Source organism: Ictalurus punctatus, chromosome 1 (genome assembly GCF_001660625.3).
Source record: "Ictalurus punctatus breed USDA103 chromosome 1, Coco_2.0, whole genome shotgun sequence".
Taxonomy (NCBI): domain Eukaryota; kingdom Metazoa; phylum Chordata; class Actinopteri; order Siluriformes; family Ictaluridae; genus Ictalurus; species Ictalurus punctatus.
The window spans coordinates 36,678,192-36,695,130 of NC_030416.2; the positions used below are offsets into that span (position 1 = coordinate 36,678,192).

The window sequence follows — 16,939 nt, forward strand, 5'->3', positions numbered from 1 at the left end:
AAGAGACCGTTCCACGTTATTAAGCAAGTCACAGTTCTCACACAATATGAGGAGATCTCTGAAGATCTGAAGATGAGAAGCATGAAATAGTGCAGGAGGCATGAGAACAGCTGATATCTGGTGAAAAGTGTAGAGAGCTCCTGGGAGTGTGAGAAGACTGGTGAGTGAATCAGAACACGGACGAGTTCGGTCAGATAGAGGAACGGTATTAAGCGCACCTGGTATGGGTTTGAAACGAGTCTATTTGTGTTTATTGTTTGAAATCTGGTCTGTCCATGTGTCTGTGTCGGATTTCTCTTCGGGGTTTATTATAACCCACTGAATGTTTTACACTGCACTCAGCATCTTCATTTCTCTTTATCATCTTCTCAAAATATCAATACAGCTGCTGTCCTCATCACCCACTTAACATCCAGAGTGTAATATCACTGCTGAGGAAAAACCCGCAATCATACTGTCTGTCTGTCTCTCTGTCTGTCTGTCTGTCTCTCTATCTCTCTGTCTGTGTCTCTATCTCTCTGTCTGTCTGTCTCTATCTGTCTGTCTGTCTCTCTATCTGTCTGTCTGTCTCTCTATCTCTCTGTCTGTCTCTCTATCTCTCTGTCTGTGTCTCTATCTCTCTGTCTGTCTGTCTGTCTGTCTCTCTATCTGTCTGTCTGTCTCTCTATCTGTCTGTCTGTCTGTCTCTCTATCTCTCTGTCTGTCTCTCTATCTGTCTGTCTGTCTGTCTCTCTATCTCTCTGTCTGTCTCTCTATCTCTCTGTCTGTCTGTCTCTATCTGTCTGTCTGTCTGTCTCTATCTGTCTGTCTGTGTCTCTCTATCTGTCTGTCTGTGTCTCTATCTCTCTGTCTGTCTCTCTATCTCTCTGTCTGTCTGTCTCTATCTGTCTGTCTGTCTCTCTATCTCTCTGTCTGTCTCTCTATCTCTCTGTTTGTCTGTCTCTATCTGTCTGTCTGTCTGTCTCGATCTGTCTGTCTGTGTCTCTCTATCTGTCTGTCTGTCTCTCTATCTGTCTGTCTGTCTCTCTATCTCTCTGTCTGTCTCTCTATCTCTCTGTCTGTCTGTCTCTATCTCTCTGTCTGTCTCTCTGTCTGTCTGTCTCTCTATCTCTCTGTCTGTCTGTCTCTATCTGTCTGTCTGTGTCTCTATCTCTCTGTCTGTGTCTCTATCTCTCTGTCTGTCTGTCTCTATCTGTCTGTCTGTGTCTCTCTATCTGTCTGTCTGTGTCTCTCTATCTGTCTGTCTGTGTCTCTCTATCTGTCTGTCTGTGTCTCTATCTCTCTGTCTGTCTGTCTCTATCTGTCTGTCTGTGTCTCTATCTGTCTGTCTGTCTCTCTATCTCTCTGTCTGTCTGTCTCTATCTGTCTGTCTGTGTCTCTCTATCTGTCTGTCTGTGTCTCTCTGTCTGTCTGTCTCTCTCTATCTATCCGTCTGTCTGTGTCTCTCTATCTATCTGTCTGTCTGTGTCTCTCTATCTGTATGTCTGTCTGTATTCCTGTCTGTGTCTCTCTATCTGTCTGTCTGTCTGTGTCTCTCTATCTGTCTGTCTGTCTTTCTGTCTGTGTCTCTCTAACTGTCTGTCTGTGTCTCTCTATCTGTCTGTCTGTATTTCTGTCTGTGTCTCTCTATCTGTATGTTTGTATTTGTCTGTTTGTTGGTGTCTGTTTGTGTCTGCCTGTCTGTCTGTTTGTGTCTGTTTGCATCTGTCTGCCTGTTTGTGCATGTCTGTCTGGTGTGTCTGTCTGCCTGTTTGTGTCTGTCTGCCTGTTTGTGTCTGTTTGTGTCTGTCTGTCTGTTTGTGTCTGTCTGCCTGTTTGTGTCTGTCTGCCTGTTTGTGTCTGTTTGTGTCTGTCTGTCTGTTTGTGTCTGTCTGCCTGTTTGTGTATGTCTGTCAGTTTGTGTCTGTCTGTCTGTCTGTATCTAATGTGACTAATAAACATTCCAGCTGTGATTAATATTCAGATTAAAACGCACAGTAAAGGGTCTGAATTTAGTTTCTGAGGAAAAGAAGTAAAAGTCAGTCCTGATCTTTCAGATCCAAATAATACTGCAGTGAGTAAAAGCTTCTTTTCTGACGTCATCAGTTCAGCACGTAGAAACCAGATGTTCGGAACATTTGAGGAAAATAATCACAAAACTAAACGCCCAGCTGAAGTGTTCCACAAACCAGGAACCCAGAACTCAGGGTGGAGCTGTGGAGCATGTTCTACTGAAGAACTACTGAAACTGAAACAGGCAGTCGTGTGAGGAACTGCTGATAAACAAAATAATCACCACACACACACACACACACACACACACACACACCATGCTACACACTGTTTTTATACACAGTACCTTTGACCATAAAACTTTAGGTGGGATTCTAGAACCTCACGTCCTGTTAGAATGGAACCAGCAGAATTTTGACTTTTAACTTTTGGACAGTAACGAACCACATGTAACCATAAGGTGTCACTGCGACATCTTCAACGGAACACTCTAGTGGGGTTCTAGAATGCTATTAGTATATAATTAATGTTATAATTAGTTGGAATCTAGAATCCCCCCTTTGCTTCTAGAACCCCATGTTCTGTTGGAATGGACAAGCAGCATTTTTACATCATCAACAGAACTCTCAGTGTGGTTCTAGAATGGAATATTTCCAATGGGCTACCTGCCACATTTACATCATCAACAGAACTCTCAGTGTGGTTCTAGAATGGAATATTTCCAATGGGCTACCTGCCACATTTACATCATCAACGGAACTCTCAGTGTGGTTCTAGAATGTAATCGTTTAAACGCACTAGGAACCACTGTTGAACTGAACCACCATCAGTGGAACTCTCAGTGTGGCTCTAGAATAAAATACATTCAGTGGACTTCCTGCCATTGTTGCATCGTCAACAGAACCCTCAGTAAGGTTCTAGAATCTAATACTGTGAATGCACTAGCAACCACTGCCATGCAGGAAGTGGAACTCGTGGTGTGGTTCTAGAACTGAACACTTTCAGCACATCACCTACCTCTGGTGCATCATCAACAGAACCCTACGTGTGGTTCTAGAATGTAATGGGCGAGCTGATGCTGACTCATGATCGTCGCTCTCTGTGATGTCATCGCTGGAACTCGGCTGGGATGCTAATTAATTAACCGTGTGTAACCATAACATGCCACTTTGACCTCATCGACGGAACGCCGCAGTGCGGTTCTAGAACGTTACGGACAATTAGAGTGAGAATGAATGATGTCAGAAAAGCAGAGGCGTGAAGCTGGTACGAGATTAAACGCTGGGACAAACCATTACGATCTAAATGCTTCTCGCCTGCACGCTTCACACTGAATCTCTCTCAGGACTCAGTGATGTAACGTCCCGCATCGCGAGCAGCGCTGGATTGTCTTCTAAAAGCACGACGATACAATCAAATCTCAAATCCACAAGCAAAGAGAAATGTTCTTCACCCAACAGGAACCCGACCACAGCCACGCCCACTTTTACCCCCTCAAGGTCCTGCTCATAAAACGCTGCAGGAACCAGCTGTGATCATTTATAACTCACGCCTACTAGACATGAGGAATTTCAGGAACACTTCTCTCTCTCTCTCTCACACACACACACACACACACACACACACACACACACACACACACACACACCTTGAATATGAAACAGAAACATTTTCACTCACCATTTTCTTCTGCTCCCTCTGCCACTGCTCCTTCATATCCTTCCTCAGTTTATCCAGCTCGTTCTTCCGCGCCAACAGGGGCTAAAGCCACACAAACACACGTTTTAAACACGTCTGCACACAAAGTCTGCTAAACCACACACACACAAACACACACACACACACACACACACAATGTACCTGCGTGAATTTATTAGTCTGTAGAGCGGAGGCTGTGTGGAGCAACACTTGGCTGTAGTCGATATCGTTCTTGAAGGCAGACATGTAAATATCACGGAATGGCATGTGTTCCTGTTCAACCATTACACACACACACACACACACACATACGCACGCACACACACACACACACACACACGAAGGAAAGAAACGTATATAGCTTTGTTCTCTGCACTACTGTCAGATCCCCTGTTACAGACATTTTCTTTTTTATGTGATCAACACCTTCTGACCAATCAGGATCCAGAACTCGACACTGCTGTGATTTACATCATTAATAAAATGTTGATGAGATTTAAATAGAAAGTGGAAAACTGGAATGCTGAATCTTCAGATGTGGGCTGTAGTAAAGGATTCCCTCGGTCTGGGTTACTCCAAAATGTTACATACACACCGATCAGACATAACATTAAATCCACTGACAGGTGAAGTGAAGAACACTCGTTACAGCGGCACCTGTCGGGTGGGGGGGGGGATATATTTATTAGGCAGCGAGTAAACAGTCAGATCTCGAAGTCGACGTGTTGGAAGCATGAAAAATGGGCGAGAGTAAGGATCCGAGTGACTTTGACGAGGCCAGATTGTGATGGTTAGACGTCTGGGTCAGAGCGTCTCCAAAACAGCTGGTCTTGTGGGGTGTTCCCGGTTTGCAGGGGTTAGTACCTAGCAAAGTGGTCCAAGGAAGGAGAACCGGTGAACCAGTGACAGGGCTGTACACCACCGAAACACCTACGATGGGCATCAGAACTGGACCATGGAGCGATGCAAGAAGGTGACCTGGTCTGATGAAATCTTGGGCACTCATGTGCATGTTACTTTGACACGCACCACCTACCTAAACACTGCTGCAGACTGAGCACACGCCGTCATGGTAACAGTATTCACCCATCACAGTGGTGTCTTTCAGCAGGATAACGCTCCCTGATACACTGCAGAAAATGGTTCAGGAACGGTTTGAGGAACACGACAAAGAGTTCACGGTGTTGACTCGGTCTCCGAATTCCCCAGATCTCGATCCGATCGAGCGTCTGTGGGACGTTCTGGACAAACAAGTCCGATCCACGGAGGCCCCGCCTCGCAACTTACAGGACGTAAAGGATCTGCTGCTAACATCGCGGTGCCAGATCCCACAGCGCACCTTCAGAGGTCTTGTGGAGTCCGTGCCTCGACGAGTCAGAGCGGTTTTGGAGGCACGAGGAGAGGCGGACCTACACGATATTCGGTAGGGGTTTTAATGTTGTGGCTGATCGGTGCACAGCGTTTACTTTTTGTAAGTTCGGTATTTCCCTCCTCTGTGAATGTTATTTGATAAAAGTGATTTCAAGTGACAGATGTGTAGAGGAAATGGTCAGGGGGAGGAGCTGACCTGCTGGCTGGCGAGCGTCTTGGCTGATTCTGCCATCTTGGCGAGGCTTTTGGCGCACTCCACATCTGTCAGGGAAAGAGTTCAGTTACCAAACATCCTGCAGGTAACAGCTGTGAAAACTGAAAGTGGAAAATGAACAGCAGGGCAGGACAGTCATATTTCACACACACACACACACACACACACACACACACACACACACACACACACAATCACACACACACACACACACACAATCACACACACACACACACACACACACAATCACACACACACACACACACACACACACACACACACAATCACAATCACACACACACAATCACACACACACACACACACACACACACACACACACACACACAGACCCACGATCACACACACACACAAACACACACACACAATCACACACACACACACACACACACACAGACCCACGATCACACACACACACACACACACACAATCACACACACAATCACACACACAATCACACACACACAATCACACACACACACACACAGACCCACGATCACACACACACACAAACACACACACACAATCACACACACACACACACACACACAATCACACACACACACACACACACACACAATCTCACACACACACACACAGACACACACACACAGACACACACAATCACACACACACACACACACAATCACACACACACACACACAATCACACACACACACACACACAATCACACACACACACACACAATCACACACACACACAATCACACACACACACAATCACACACACACACACACAATCACACACACACACACAATCACACACACAATCACACACACACAATCACACACACACACACAGACCCACGATCACACACACACAAATCACACACACACACACACACACAATCACACACACACACACACACACACACACAATCACACACACACACACACACAATCACACACACACACACAGACCCACGATCACACACACACACAAACACACACACACAATCACACACACACACACACACAATCACACACACACACACACACACACACACACAGACACACACAATCACACACACACACACACACAATCACACACACACAATCACACACACACACACACAATCACACACACACACACACACAATCACACACACACACACACACAATCACACACACACACACACACAATCACAATCACACACACAATCACACACAATCACACACACACACACAATCACACACACAATCACACACACACAATCACACACACACACACAGACCCACGATCACACACACACAAATCACACACACACACACACACACAAACACACACACACACACAATCACACACACACACACACACAATCACACACACACACACAGACCCACGATCACACACACACACAAACACACACACACAATCACACACACACACACACACAATCACACACACACACACACACACACACACACACACACACAGACACACACAATCACACACACACACACACACAATCACACACACACAATCACACACACACACACACAATCACACACACACACACACACAATCACACACACACACACACACAATCACACACACACACACACACAATCACAATCACACACACAATCACACACACACAATCACACACACACACACACACACACAGACCCACGATCACACACACACACACAATCACACACACACAATCACACACACACACACACACAGACACACACACAGACACACACACAGACATACACACACACACACACACACACACCATGGTCCATCTGATCTAAAATATAACATCATCCTGATGAGTTTAATCCTTCAGACTACATCGAGCTCCACACTGTAACGCTCTTCTCTGAGCTCCATACCGTCTACTGTTCTGTAATGTACACAGCTTTTACAGAACATGAATGTGCCTCTTTATAAAACTAGCTATTGTTAATCGTTGTCCGATTTCCATCAGACCTACTCTATCAGGAACCCGATCGGTCCGTCCAGGATCGCGGAAATGAACGCAAAATCAAGCAAACTCCGCAGTATTCTGAGGCGCTTTCAATTTTTCGAAATTACCTCAGATTATTTTTGCAGATTCGGGCCGAGACGCATCGTGTGACGTCATCGCATTCAGCCAAAGCTGTCTCCGGTGCATGTGCGTCGAACGTGAGTACAGCTAAAAGGTCTCCGATATTTACAGCATAACACCACTGCGAAAGCGCGTGTGAAACAATTTCGTGTATTTGTAATTTTGCCAATTCGAGTAGTTTCCCGCAAAAAAAAAAAAAGGCATGAAAAACTCCACAAGTTGCAAATTTTCCAAATTTGGAAAAAAATGCCGCAGCAAAACCGAGCGTTTGGTCGCAGCGATCGCATTAATCACGATTAATGGGAGTTCCTCAAGGTGTGAAATAAGACAATACGGTGTCCCACAGGGATCAGTTCTAGGCTTCTCTTAAACATATCTGTTTGGCATAGAAATCTAACGGCGAGGTATCTAACTTCCCAGCATGCTCAGTGGCGCTCACTCACCCATACTGAGGCGCTTGTCCACCCAGTTGAGCAGCTCCTTGGTGTATTTGGACCAGGCTTTGGCGTAGAGGAGGGCCGACTCGACACCGCTCTCGCTGCGCTGCAGAACATCGTCCAGCTCCAGCACCTGCACGGGGGACGCGGGGCCTGAACACACACAGCGTTGTTCTTCGCTGTTACTGTCAAGCAAGCTTCGACATTTGAGACGGTGTTTACATCGGTGTTGTTCCCGAGTAGAATTTCCCCTCGTAATAATAAACAGCCAACACGATACCCTTTACTGACTAGCACAGATTCGTGTCGAGCTGAGACAAAGAGTTCACGCGCAAATCTGATCATACGATCGCGTGAAATTCTCTGACAACGTCCTTGCTGTGAAAACAAAGTGTCAGTGGCGACATATGAGATCCGAGGAGTCGCGTTTGAAAATCACTCATAGCTCAACACAGCTGTAATCTGAAATATATCCAGGAATGTACCCAGGTATTCGGCTATCGGCGAACGAAACCTGTCGAGGCATTATGAGCATCTACTCGTTAACCTGAATGTTAATTATTAGCAATTTCTTTGACAATTCTATCTGCAGAAAAGAAATCTCTTACCTGGAGGGTCATTTTTCTCTGAACCGTCTCCACCCAGCTCTACTGACAGGTTCTCTGAAGACTGAAAGAGGAGATGAACAGATCAGATGGAAGTCACGAGGGGTGGAGGAAAAGAACATCAAAATCAGTCACGCAGAAGAAAACTGGTGCGTATTCGCAAACGGATCTTTCCACAAGCCACAGGTCTTGTGTCCTGCTTTTATTTCATCGCTTATCAAACGTATCCTGCTTAATACTTATTCGGGAAATGCATCTTGAGAGCAGACCTGGGGCGGACGTGTCACGGTGCTCAGTGCTCGCTGAACTGAAGTTCTCGCTCTCACGCCCAACGGTTCCACTGCTCCACGCTTTGCGTGTGCAACTCACGGCACCTCGGTCTTGTTTTTAACGCCCGTGCTCAAGTGTGCGCTCAGGTCGGCCGTCCTGGTGCGCTCTATTAAAGATTAAACGCACGGTTTACACTTTAAGCTATGAGACATCTCATCACTTATATCGTAGGAAGACGCGGCAGTCCCTGCTATTGATTATTTTAACAGGGCACACTTCGCAGTCTGCTTTGCTTTCATCATTAATCGTGGAAAATGTCTCGATTGCAGTCATTTCTTGTCCTATGTTTATTAGGATTTCGTCACGTATCACCTGGTATCGCCGCAGTTTATACAGCCATCTATCCATTTTCCAGACATCTTGTTGTGGGGAGACTGAAGCCTATCCCAGGGGACTTAGGGCACAAGGCAGGGGCCAGTCCTGGTCAAGGTGCCAACCCATCACAGCGCACAATCGCACGCACTCACACACCCGTCCACACACTATGGACAATTTAAAAATGCCAATCAGCCTACAACACACTGTCTACACTGCTGCCCAGCAGTTACTGTACCAGCCTGTGATTTATTTCTAACAAACCTTGTTTCTCAAAGTATAAACCAGTTGAACCACCATGACTCATGACTGAAGATGAACGAATGCACGAATAAATGCAGTAAATGTGGAGCACAGCGTGAGACACACGTGGCCTTTTATTTGTCCTGGAAATCCAAATCTAAGGAAAAGTCGCTTGTTCATGCAACCTTCAGTGAAACCTCAGACGGCTGAACTGTACCAAAGCTTCCGTGGGGAACCGAGATTCCTATGAGTTACTCGTTCATTTCGTTGCGAAGATATTTTAGAAAATGGAATATAAGACCCTCTCTGTGAGGACACTCGTCTTCCTTGCTGTGTACTAGTGTCATCAGTTTGATGGCAATCTTGCCCCAGGTCCTACTGAAGGTCAAACTGAGCCTGCCGCTTTGATCATATATCATGAGAGTCATCTAAACAGGATGATGCTGCTTATAAACACGGCCGTCTCCTAGTTTTACGCCCTGTACCCCTCTTGTACCCCTCCTCCTGGTGAGATTTGGTGATATCCTGTGAGATCCCCGTGTGGATGACTTACCCTGCTCCTGCGGGTCTGGGTGAGCCGCAAAGATGATCCGTTCTCTACATCGCCCATAAGGAAGTCAGACACTCTGAGAGACGGCAGTGAAACAGGAATAAAGAAGTCAGAACCTCGCATAAACAAACAGCGGCATCTGGTTTCTGAGTCACCAGCGCTATCACACACAGGCACAGATAAAACAAACAACAAAAAAACCCAGCACTCTGAGACTAATCAGACCGAACAGACACAGGCACTTCCACTGCTGACTCAGGGTCAAATCTCCACACATGGTGGATGTCTCCTCCTGCCCCGAATGACTCACGCCACAATAACGGTCAAGCCGCACTCACACATTGCCGAAGGTGAAGGCCAGCGTGTCTATGGACGAGTAGATCTCTCCGAACACCTCCCGCTTGTTGTCCTCATTCACTTCCTTGAAGTTCACACCTGTCAGAGGTAAAGGTGTTACAATTGGGCAAACAATATGGTAGCACGATCCTCAAAGGAATTTCTACAGTACACGATACGCATCATGATATGTAGGCTTGCATGTAACCTGCCCTCAATACCGTACGGTTTCAATCAAAGCGAGCACTGATGATTTACAATGACCGCAAAAATAAATGTTCACAATATTTAAGAACATATCTACAGATAGCATTGTTTCACGGTATGAACTGCCCATAAAAACAAAAAAAAAACACAAGCTTATGGTGAAAATGAAAGGAAACAATATGTCTCTTTGCAAATCCTAGTATATATAACCAAAAACGAGATGTTTTTGTCTGTACCTGTGCTAGGAACTCAATCATTGACTTAAACCCTAGTCTATATTGCGTTGTTCTGCGATTTTAAACTTCGCTTTGGTAAAACTTTGCTCAGAAAAGAGAAAATCGCGAGTGCTTTCCGAAGAAAAAACGCGGAACCTCTTTTCCCGCAGGATATAACGCGACCTTCCAGACAGGTGAACAAATCATCGATTTATTTAACACGGTCTTACAGATGTTGTGACGAATCCGTGCAATTCCGTGACAAGCTACGCTAATGGCGGAAGAGTTCAAATCCCTTGAGCAAGACCTTTCTACTTGCTCAGCGCAAAGAAAGCTTCTGCCAAATGACTGGTAAAAAGGGTAAAAAAAGAAATAAATGACGGTTAGGGGTGGAGTAATCGTTAGCGATTACTGTTCTACAGTTTAGTATAGGTTCATCGAGTATACAGCAAAACTCAAGCTCAGAACCTCAGAGTGCTTTTCCTCAGCAGAGTTTAAAGTGTAAGTACGCGCACAAGTCCGAGTGCATGTTATGTCGTAACCCGTTTCCTGTGTTGCATCTAAACGCCCCGATAGCAGGGACAGCAAGGGATGAAAACACCAGTGCAAATCAGCTGCAATCAACCAGCTCCAATAAATTTCCTGTCAAACCCCATGCAGAAAAAAATAAACGGAGGGAGAGCGTGCGACTCCGCCCGCCAAACCCGCTGACGCCATCAGCATTCCAGAGATCTCGCTTCTGTCCCGAAGGCTTTGAGGAAACTTTAAACAGCCAAATGGGCGAGAGGTGAAGCTATAACCCGTCCTCCTTCTCGTACAAGCTGAACTCTTATCTCCACATCTCGAACGTCAGCTGCGATAGTCTAGCGGTTCTGGTTAGGCGTATGTATATCCCAGGACCCCTTTCGGAGACCCAGTACTGCGGGTTTGCTGAAACACTTTGCTCTGCGGCACCTCTGCTGCCATTCTCCATCATGTGAAGGGGTTTACAACACCACGTACATGCAGATTTCTTTCAAAACACGGCAAGAATCTCCGTCTTGTGAAAGTCGGTGAGCATGGTAACACTTTCTAGGAAGCCCACGAAAAGCTTTGTAAGCACTGGTGAGCATTATTATTTACTCTAATAATGCCATAGGAACGGTTCATACCATGCTAACCAATTCCTGGATGACTTATAAACTTATAAACACAACTTTTCTCTATTTATTATACTTAAAATCCAAAATTCCGGTTTTGGATAAATCGTATTCTAAAGCTCCAATCATTAAGGAGATATTTCTAGTACTTTATTGCAGCTTTCTAACAGTTTGGAAAAATGGTAACAAAGCATTATTGCCAAGTTATTATATACACCAGCTACAAATGAGATGTTCACCTTACAGGAAGAGTTACAGTGAGAATTGCCCGTGTGAGCCTCCGAGACGTAAAGCAGACTTACCCACTGAGACACTTCCCATCCAGATCCAGTTCAAAAATGCCTGCTAGGTGGAACCAAGGTTCTTTATGATCCAAATAGGAGTCCTAGATCGAGCTCTAGATGTTTCCTCAAGTTTGTCGGTGATTTATCTCTTCCACAAGACCAAGAAGTCAAGACCAGCCTGCCCGGTACCAGGTACTCGACTGTGATAAGCTTCCAGTTTTACATGGACGTGTTCATAAGATCATTAGAAGATGATGTTTGTGCGTATCCAAGTCGCCCGTTGAGCGTTCTCTACCTTCATTTGCAAAGCTATGGCTGATGGTCACGTCCTCTTTCCAACAACCACCCCAACCACCCTTCCCTCCCCCCAGACAGGACATCCTGAAGCTCACGAGAACACAATGGCAACTCGCTTCAGCCACTCATAGCTTGAGCGTGGAAATTACATCATTATGTAAAAATGGGCATTGTTTTGCTTTTTCTTCTTTTCAGGCCCAAGATCTACCGGCTAATGGTCAAAGCAGATATAACTGAATGCTGATGGATTTGAGGTAAGACGGACGGCAAACGTTCCTCGGAAAAGATACCGGTCATGTCAAGTGGATGTATTTGGTTTCGCCCACTTTCGTCCACGGGATCTCTGTATGAACGTCTATCTTGAAAAGGGGCTCAAAGATCAAAGATCTGACCACTACTTGGATTACCTGCAGAGGTGGTCTGATGTGGCCATGTGATAATTGGCGCGTGAATGCGTAGCCATTTGAAGCAAGCGTGGGTTCAATTCGCCGAAGTTTGTGTGGTCAAATTAGCACATTGTTAATAAATTCACACATTAAAACCTCTGCCTGTTGGACATTGGGACACAAGTTCTGATCCGAGTTCTATTCTATATGTTATATTAGATAGCTGACAATCCCAAATATCAGATGTTTTCTGTTGACAATAATGGCACGTCTGTTGAGTCTGCTTTCTTTCTTTGTTTTTGAAATCTTCATCAATGATCCTAAACTTTTAGCATACACCAATCAACCATAACACTATAATCCCCTGCCTAGTATTGTGTAGGTCTCCCTTGTGCTGCCAAAACAGCTCTGACCCATCGAGGCGTGGACTCCACAAGACCTCTGAAGGTGTGCTGTGGTATCTGGCACCAAGACGTTAGCAGCAGTTGTGAGGTCGGGCCTCCATGAATCGGATTTGTTTGTCCAGCACATCCAACAGATGCTCGATCGGATTGAGATCTGGGGAATTCGGAGGCCAGGTCAACCCTCGAAAGTGAACTCTTTGTCATGTTCCTCAAGCCGTCCCCGAACAATGTTTGCAGTGTAGCAGGGAGCATTACTACTCTTCATTACTTTCTCCAAGCCTCCAGTGCTCGATATATTAAACCAAGAAATGAATGAATTGAATGTTAAGAGTTTAAGCCTGGTGGACTGTGGTCAAGATTTCGTTTTAAGCCTCAGACAATAACAACGCACTTCTGCTCTTGCTACATAGTGACGAAACATATAACACCCGTTTTATTTTGGTCTTTACTTCCCTCTCTTTTCAGTTGTGTGACTGTTGAAATCACAGGAAGTGTGATCAGATGAGGTAAAGCTGCGCAAAATGCCACACGGCCGGTTGACTATATGAACAATACACAGTTTTTTGTTTTTTTTTGTAAATCTGAGTGCAAGATTTAAAGTGGTGCTTGAAAGTTTATGAACCCTTTAGAATTTTCTATATATCTGCATAGATATGACCTAAAACATCGTCAGATTTTCACGCAACACCTAAAAGTAGATACGTGGTGATTTATTTATTGAGGAAAATGATCCGATATTACAAATCTGTGAGAGGCAAAAGTATGTGAACCTCTAGGATTAGCAGTTAATCTGAAGGTGAAATTAGAGTCAGGTGGGATGACGATCAGGTGTGAGTGAGTGAGCGCCCTGTTTTATTTAAAGAACCGGGATCTATCAGAGTCTGATCTTCACAACACGTGTATGCAAACAAAGGGGGTTTCAGAGGACCTCAGAAAAAGAGTCGTTGCTGTTAATCACATACATTTCGAGGTTCACATACTTTCACCCCTCACTGATATGTAATATGGGATCATTTTCCGCAATAGATAAATGACCACGTGTAATATTTTTGCCTCATTTTGTTTAACTGGGTTCTCTTCATCTACTTTTAGGACTTCTGATGTTTCAGGTCATATTTATGCAGAAATGTAGAAAATTCTAAAGGGGTTCACAAACTTTCAAGCACCACTGTGTTTAAGAAATTAAAAGGCTGACGTCTGATGGCTAAATCTCAACCATTTTTGGTATCGGCAACGCTATGTTGGTTCCGAAGTGAGATCGGGTTGCTTGAAATGCCACAGATACAGTAAGCAAGAATCCGGAAGTTCGTTAGAAATGTTGTAGCACCGATTCTTTAATTTGTGTAAAAATCTAAAATTTCTAGGAGCGTAAACAGTTGGGCTTGGAGAAATCTCAAGAACTCGGAATGTACTTTTGGTCTTGGACTTAATATAGCTTCAGAGAATGAAGCAACGCGTTTCCGGACCGGAGAACTTCTCTCGTTCCTCCACCGTCCCTACTGAAAGCAAATCTCAACCTCATCGTAATTCCTACACTTCGTTTTAATTCCAAAATTGATTTATCTGAACTCTCCTTCACTTCAGCAAACACCTCGCTCCACCCACTGAAGGTCGGAGTCTTGTTGAAAGTTGAGCGGCACTGAATTAATAAAAGCATCCGCTGCAGAACCATGGAGTCAGCTCTTCTGCAGAGAAAACCCACCTCACCAAGACAGGAAGAGCAGATTTCCTCCTTCTGAAAACTAACACTTCCACCGTGGTGCATGCGACCGCCTTGGCCTTCTGGAATCAAACCAAAAACAGCAACGGGAGGGGGGAGAAGGGGAAAACGAGCGAGAGAAGGAGCGGGGGAAATTCCCTTCATGGCCCGTGAGATTCGCTTTATTTCCACGGAATACGTGACGCTGTGTGTGGAGATGGCTGAAGACAGGACGTGGATATACATTTTTCCCATCAGGGTGCAGTCCAGAACGCTGTGTGGCATCTCCGCTCCTCTGCTCAACCTCCTGCCAGGTGTTTTTTTATTTTTTTATTTTTTATCCTTTTCGGAATAATTTGGAGTAGCACCATACTCCCACTCCTATTCCCACTCGGACACTCCTGATTCAGCTCATGAGCTCACCAGCACACCCTTACTGAGGGTAAACATGTGTTATGGTCTGTATGAACACTTTAGTGTTTAGTTGTCTACTGTAACACTCCTGAGTCAGCTCAGTAGTTCATGAACACACCCTTACTGAGATTAGAAAAGAATAGAAAGCGCAAAAGTGAGCAGAATGGCGAAACACTGATTTCACACTCTCTAAGACCTGCACACAAGCGGTGGAACTCAATGACACTATCGGTGTTCGGATCTGCACTCGGAATTCGAACCCAAAAGTGGGTGTGGCCTAATTCGGATTATGAAATGTAAATTTTATTAATAAAACCCTCCACTATGCCCATTGTGTGTGAATTCTGGCTCTGAAAGTTCCTCAACCTCAGCTTCATCACTCCAGTCCATAACTGTTCTCAACTAGAGTTTTTATAATCACATAGTTATTCATTTAATATTTTTATTTGGCTACAACACAGAATAATGTGTGTGTGTGTGTGTGTGTGTGTGTGTGTGTGTGTGTATGTGTCACATTGTATGGTCACTCTGTCCCTCTGGTGGTCAGAGCTGGAAATGTACACGTACTGTATATGGAACTGGACACACACACACACACACACACACACACGCACATTTTACAGCATGAGAGATGAGAGTGGGTGGGTTCAGAGGTGACTGACCTTTGACCTTGGCGATGAGTGTGCCTGCCGCAGTGAGGATGTCCACCGAGTTGAGTGTGGGGTGTTTAGCGATCACACACCTCAAGACACGCAGCAGCTCACCCAGACGCTCATGAACCACCCGGTGCAGGCAGTCCTGGTGCTCTGGAACACACACACACACACAGTGAGTAAAAATGAATAATAAGTGTAATAAATGACATGTAAAGTAATAAATAATATGATTCTGTGTAGGATGACGTCAGGACGCCGTTGTGTGTGAAGTCTGGAGGACGAGTTTAAAAACAGCATTACAGGCACTCAGCATGGGCTCGGTACACACTGCAGACCTGTTAGCACTCGTCAGCTTATCTCATTATCTCACACAGTTACTCACTTCCCTCATTTCTAAAAAACACACACTTACATTCATGCCAGTAAGCTGATCCCGACAGTGTACAGTCACTCAGTCATCAGATTTCAGATTAGTAACGGCAGCAGTAAATGCCTCCAGACGTGAGGAGAGTAAAGTGCAAAGGAAAGGAAAGTACATTTTATTTATTCATCAAGCCCGTTCAAAACAATACAGGCTGACCAGAGTGACCCGTGTATAGAGTTAGAAATGTATAGTAAAAATAACACTAAACAGACATTAAGTAGAAGTTATTTTAATAAAACTCCACTTTAATAAAATTTTTAAAAGTTGCTGTTCCTGAGGAACGGCGACGCGATTTTCAGATGTCCGGATCGGCCCTGGTCCACCTCAGCGAAGACTACGTGCGTTTTGTTTCAAAAAACAGCCTACTTTAAAAAGAAACAACATCCCTTATTGTTTTATTTCACAATGAGTGTATGACTGCTTCTGTGACATACGCATCTGTTTTAACCATGATGTATCGTTTATTTTTTCACCACAACATGCCAGTGTACTAATGTTCACTAATAAAGTGAATTATTTGAATTTGTATCGGGTTTGATTACGTACACACTAGCGTACGTGCTAGCCTCGGTTATCCATGTTTATAAAGAAAAAAACACGACAACGAAAATTGAATGACTAGAAAGTG

At 44.8% G+C, this 16,939-nt stretch overlaps 1 protein-coding gene across 2 annotated transcripts in view; it reads right to left on the reverse strand.

Moving 5' to 3' along the window:
* arhgap29a (Rho GTPase activating protein 29a) overlaps positions 1–16,939 on the reverse strand; it is a 60,323-nt gene that overhangs the window by 15,798 nt on the left and 27,586 nt on the right. The window contains exons 3-10 of one of the 2 annotated variants that reach the window (XM_053684332.1): positions 15,894–16,037; positions 10,189–10,285; positions 9,854–9,926; positions 8,416–8,476; positions 7,814–7,960; positions 5,258–5,322; positions 3,853–3,963; positions 3,673–3,753 (exon numbers count right to left, since the gene is read on the reverse strand). In XM_053684332.1, coding sequence (XP_053540307.1) covers positions 3,673–3,753; positions 3,853–3,963; positions 5,258–5,322; positions 7,814–7,960; positions 8,416–8,476; positions 9,854–9,926; positions 10,189–10,285; positions 15,894–16,037 — 779 coding nt within the window. Of the gene's footprint in view, positions 1–3,672; positions 3,754–3,852; positions 3,964–5,257; positions 5,323–7,813; positions 7,961–8,415; positions 8,477–9,853; positions 9,927–10,188; positions 10,286–12,049; positions 14,260–15,893; positions 16,038–16,939 lie in introns of those variants that run through there. The other variant, XM_053684337.1, reaches the window with a different exon arrangement.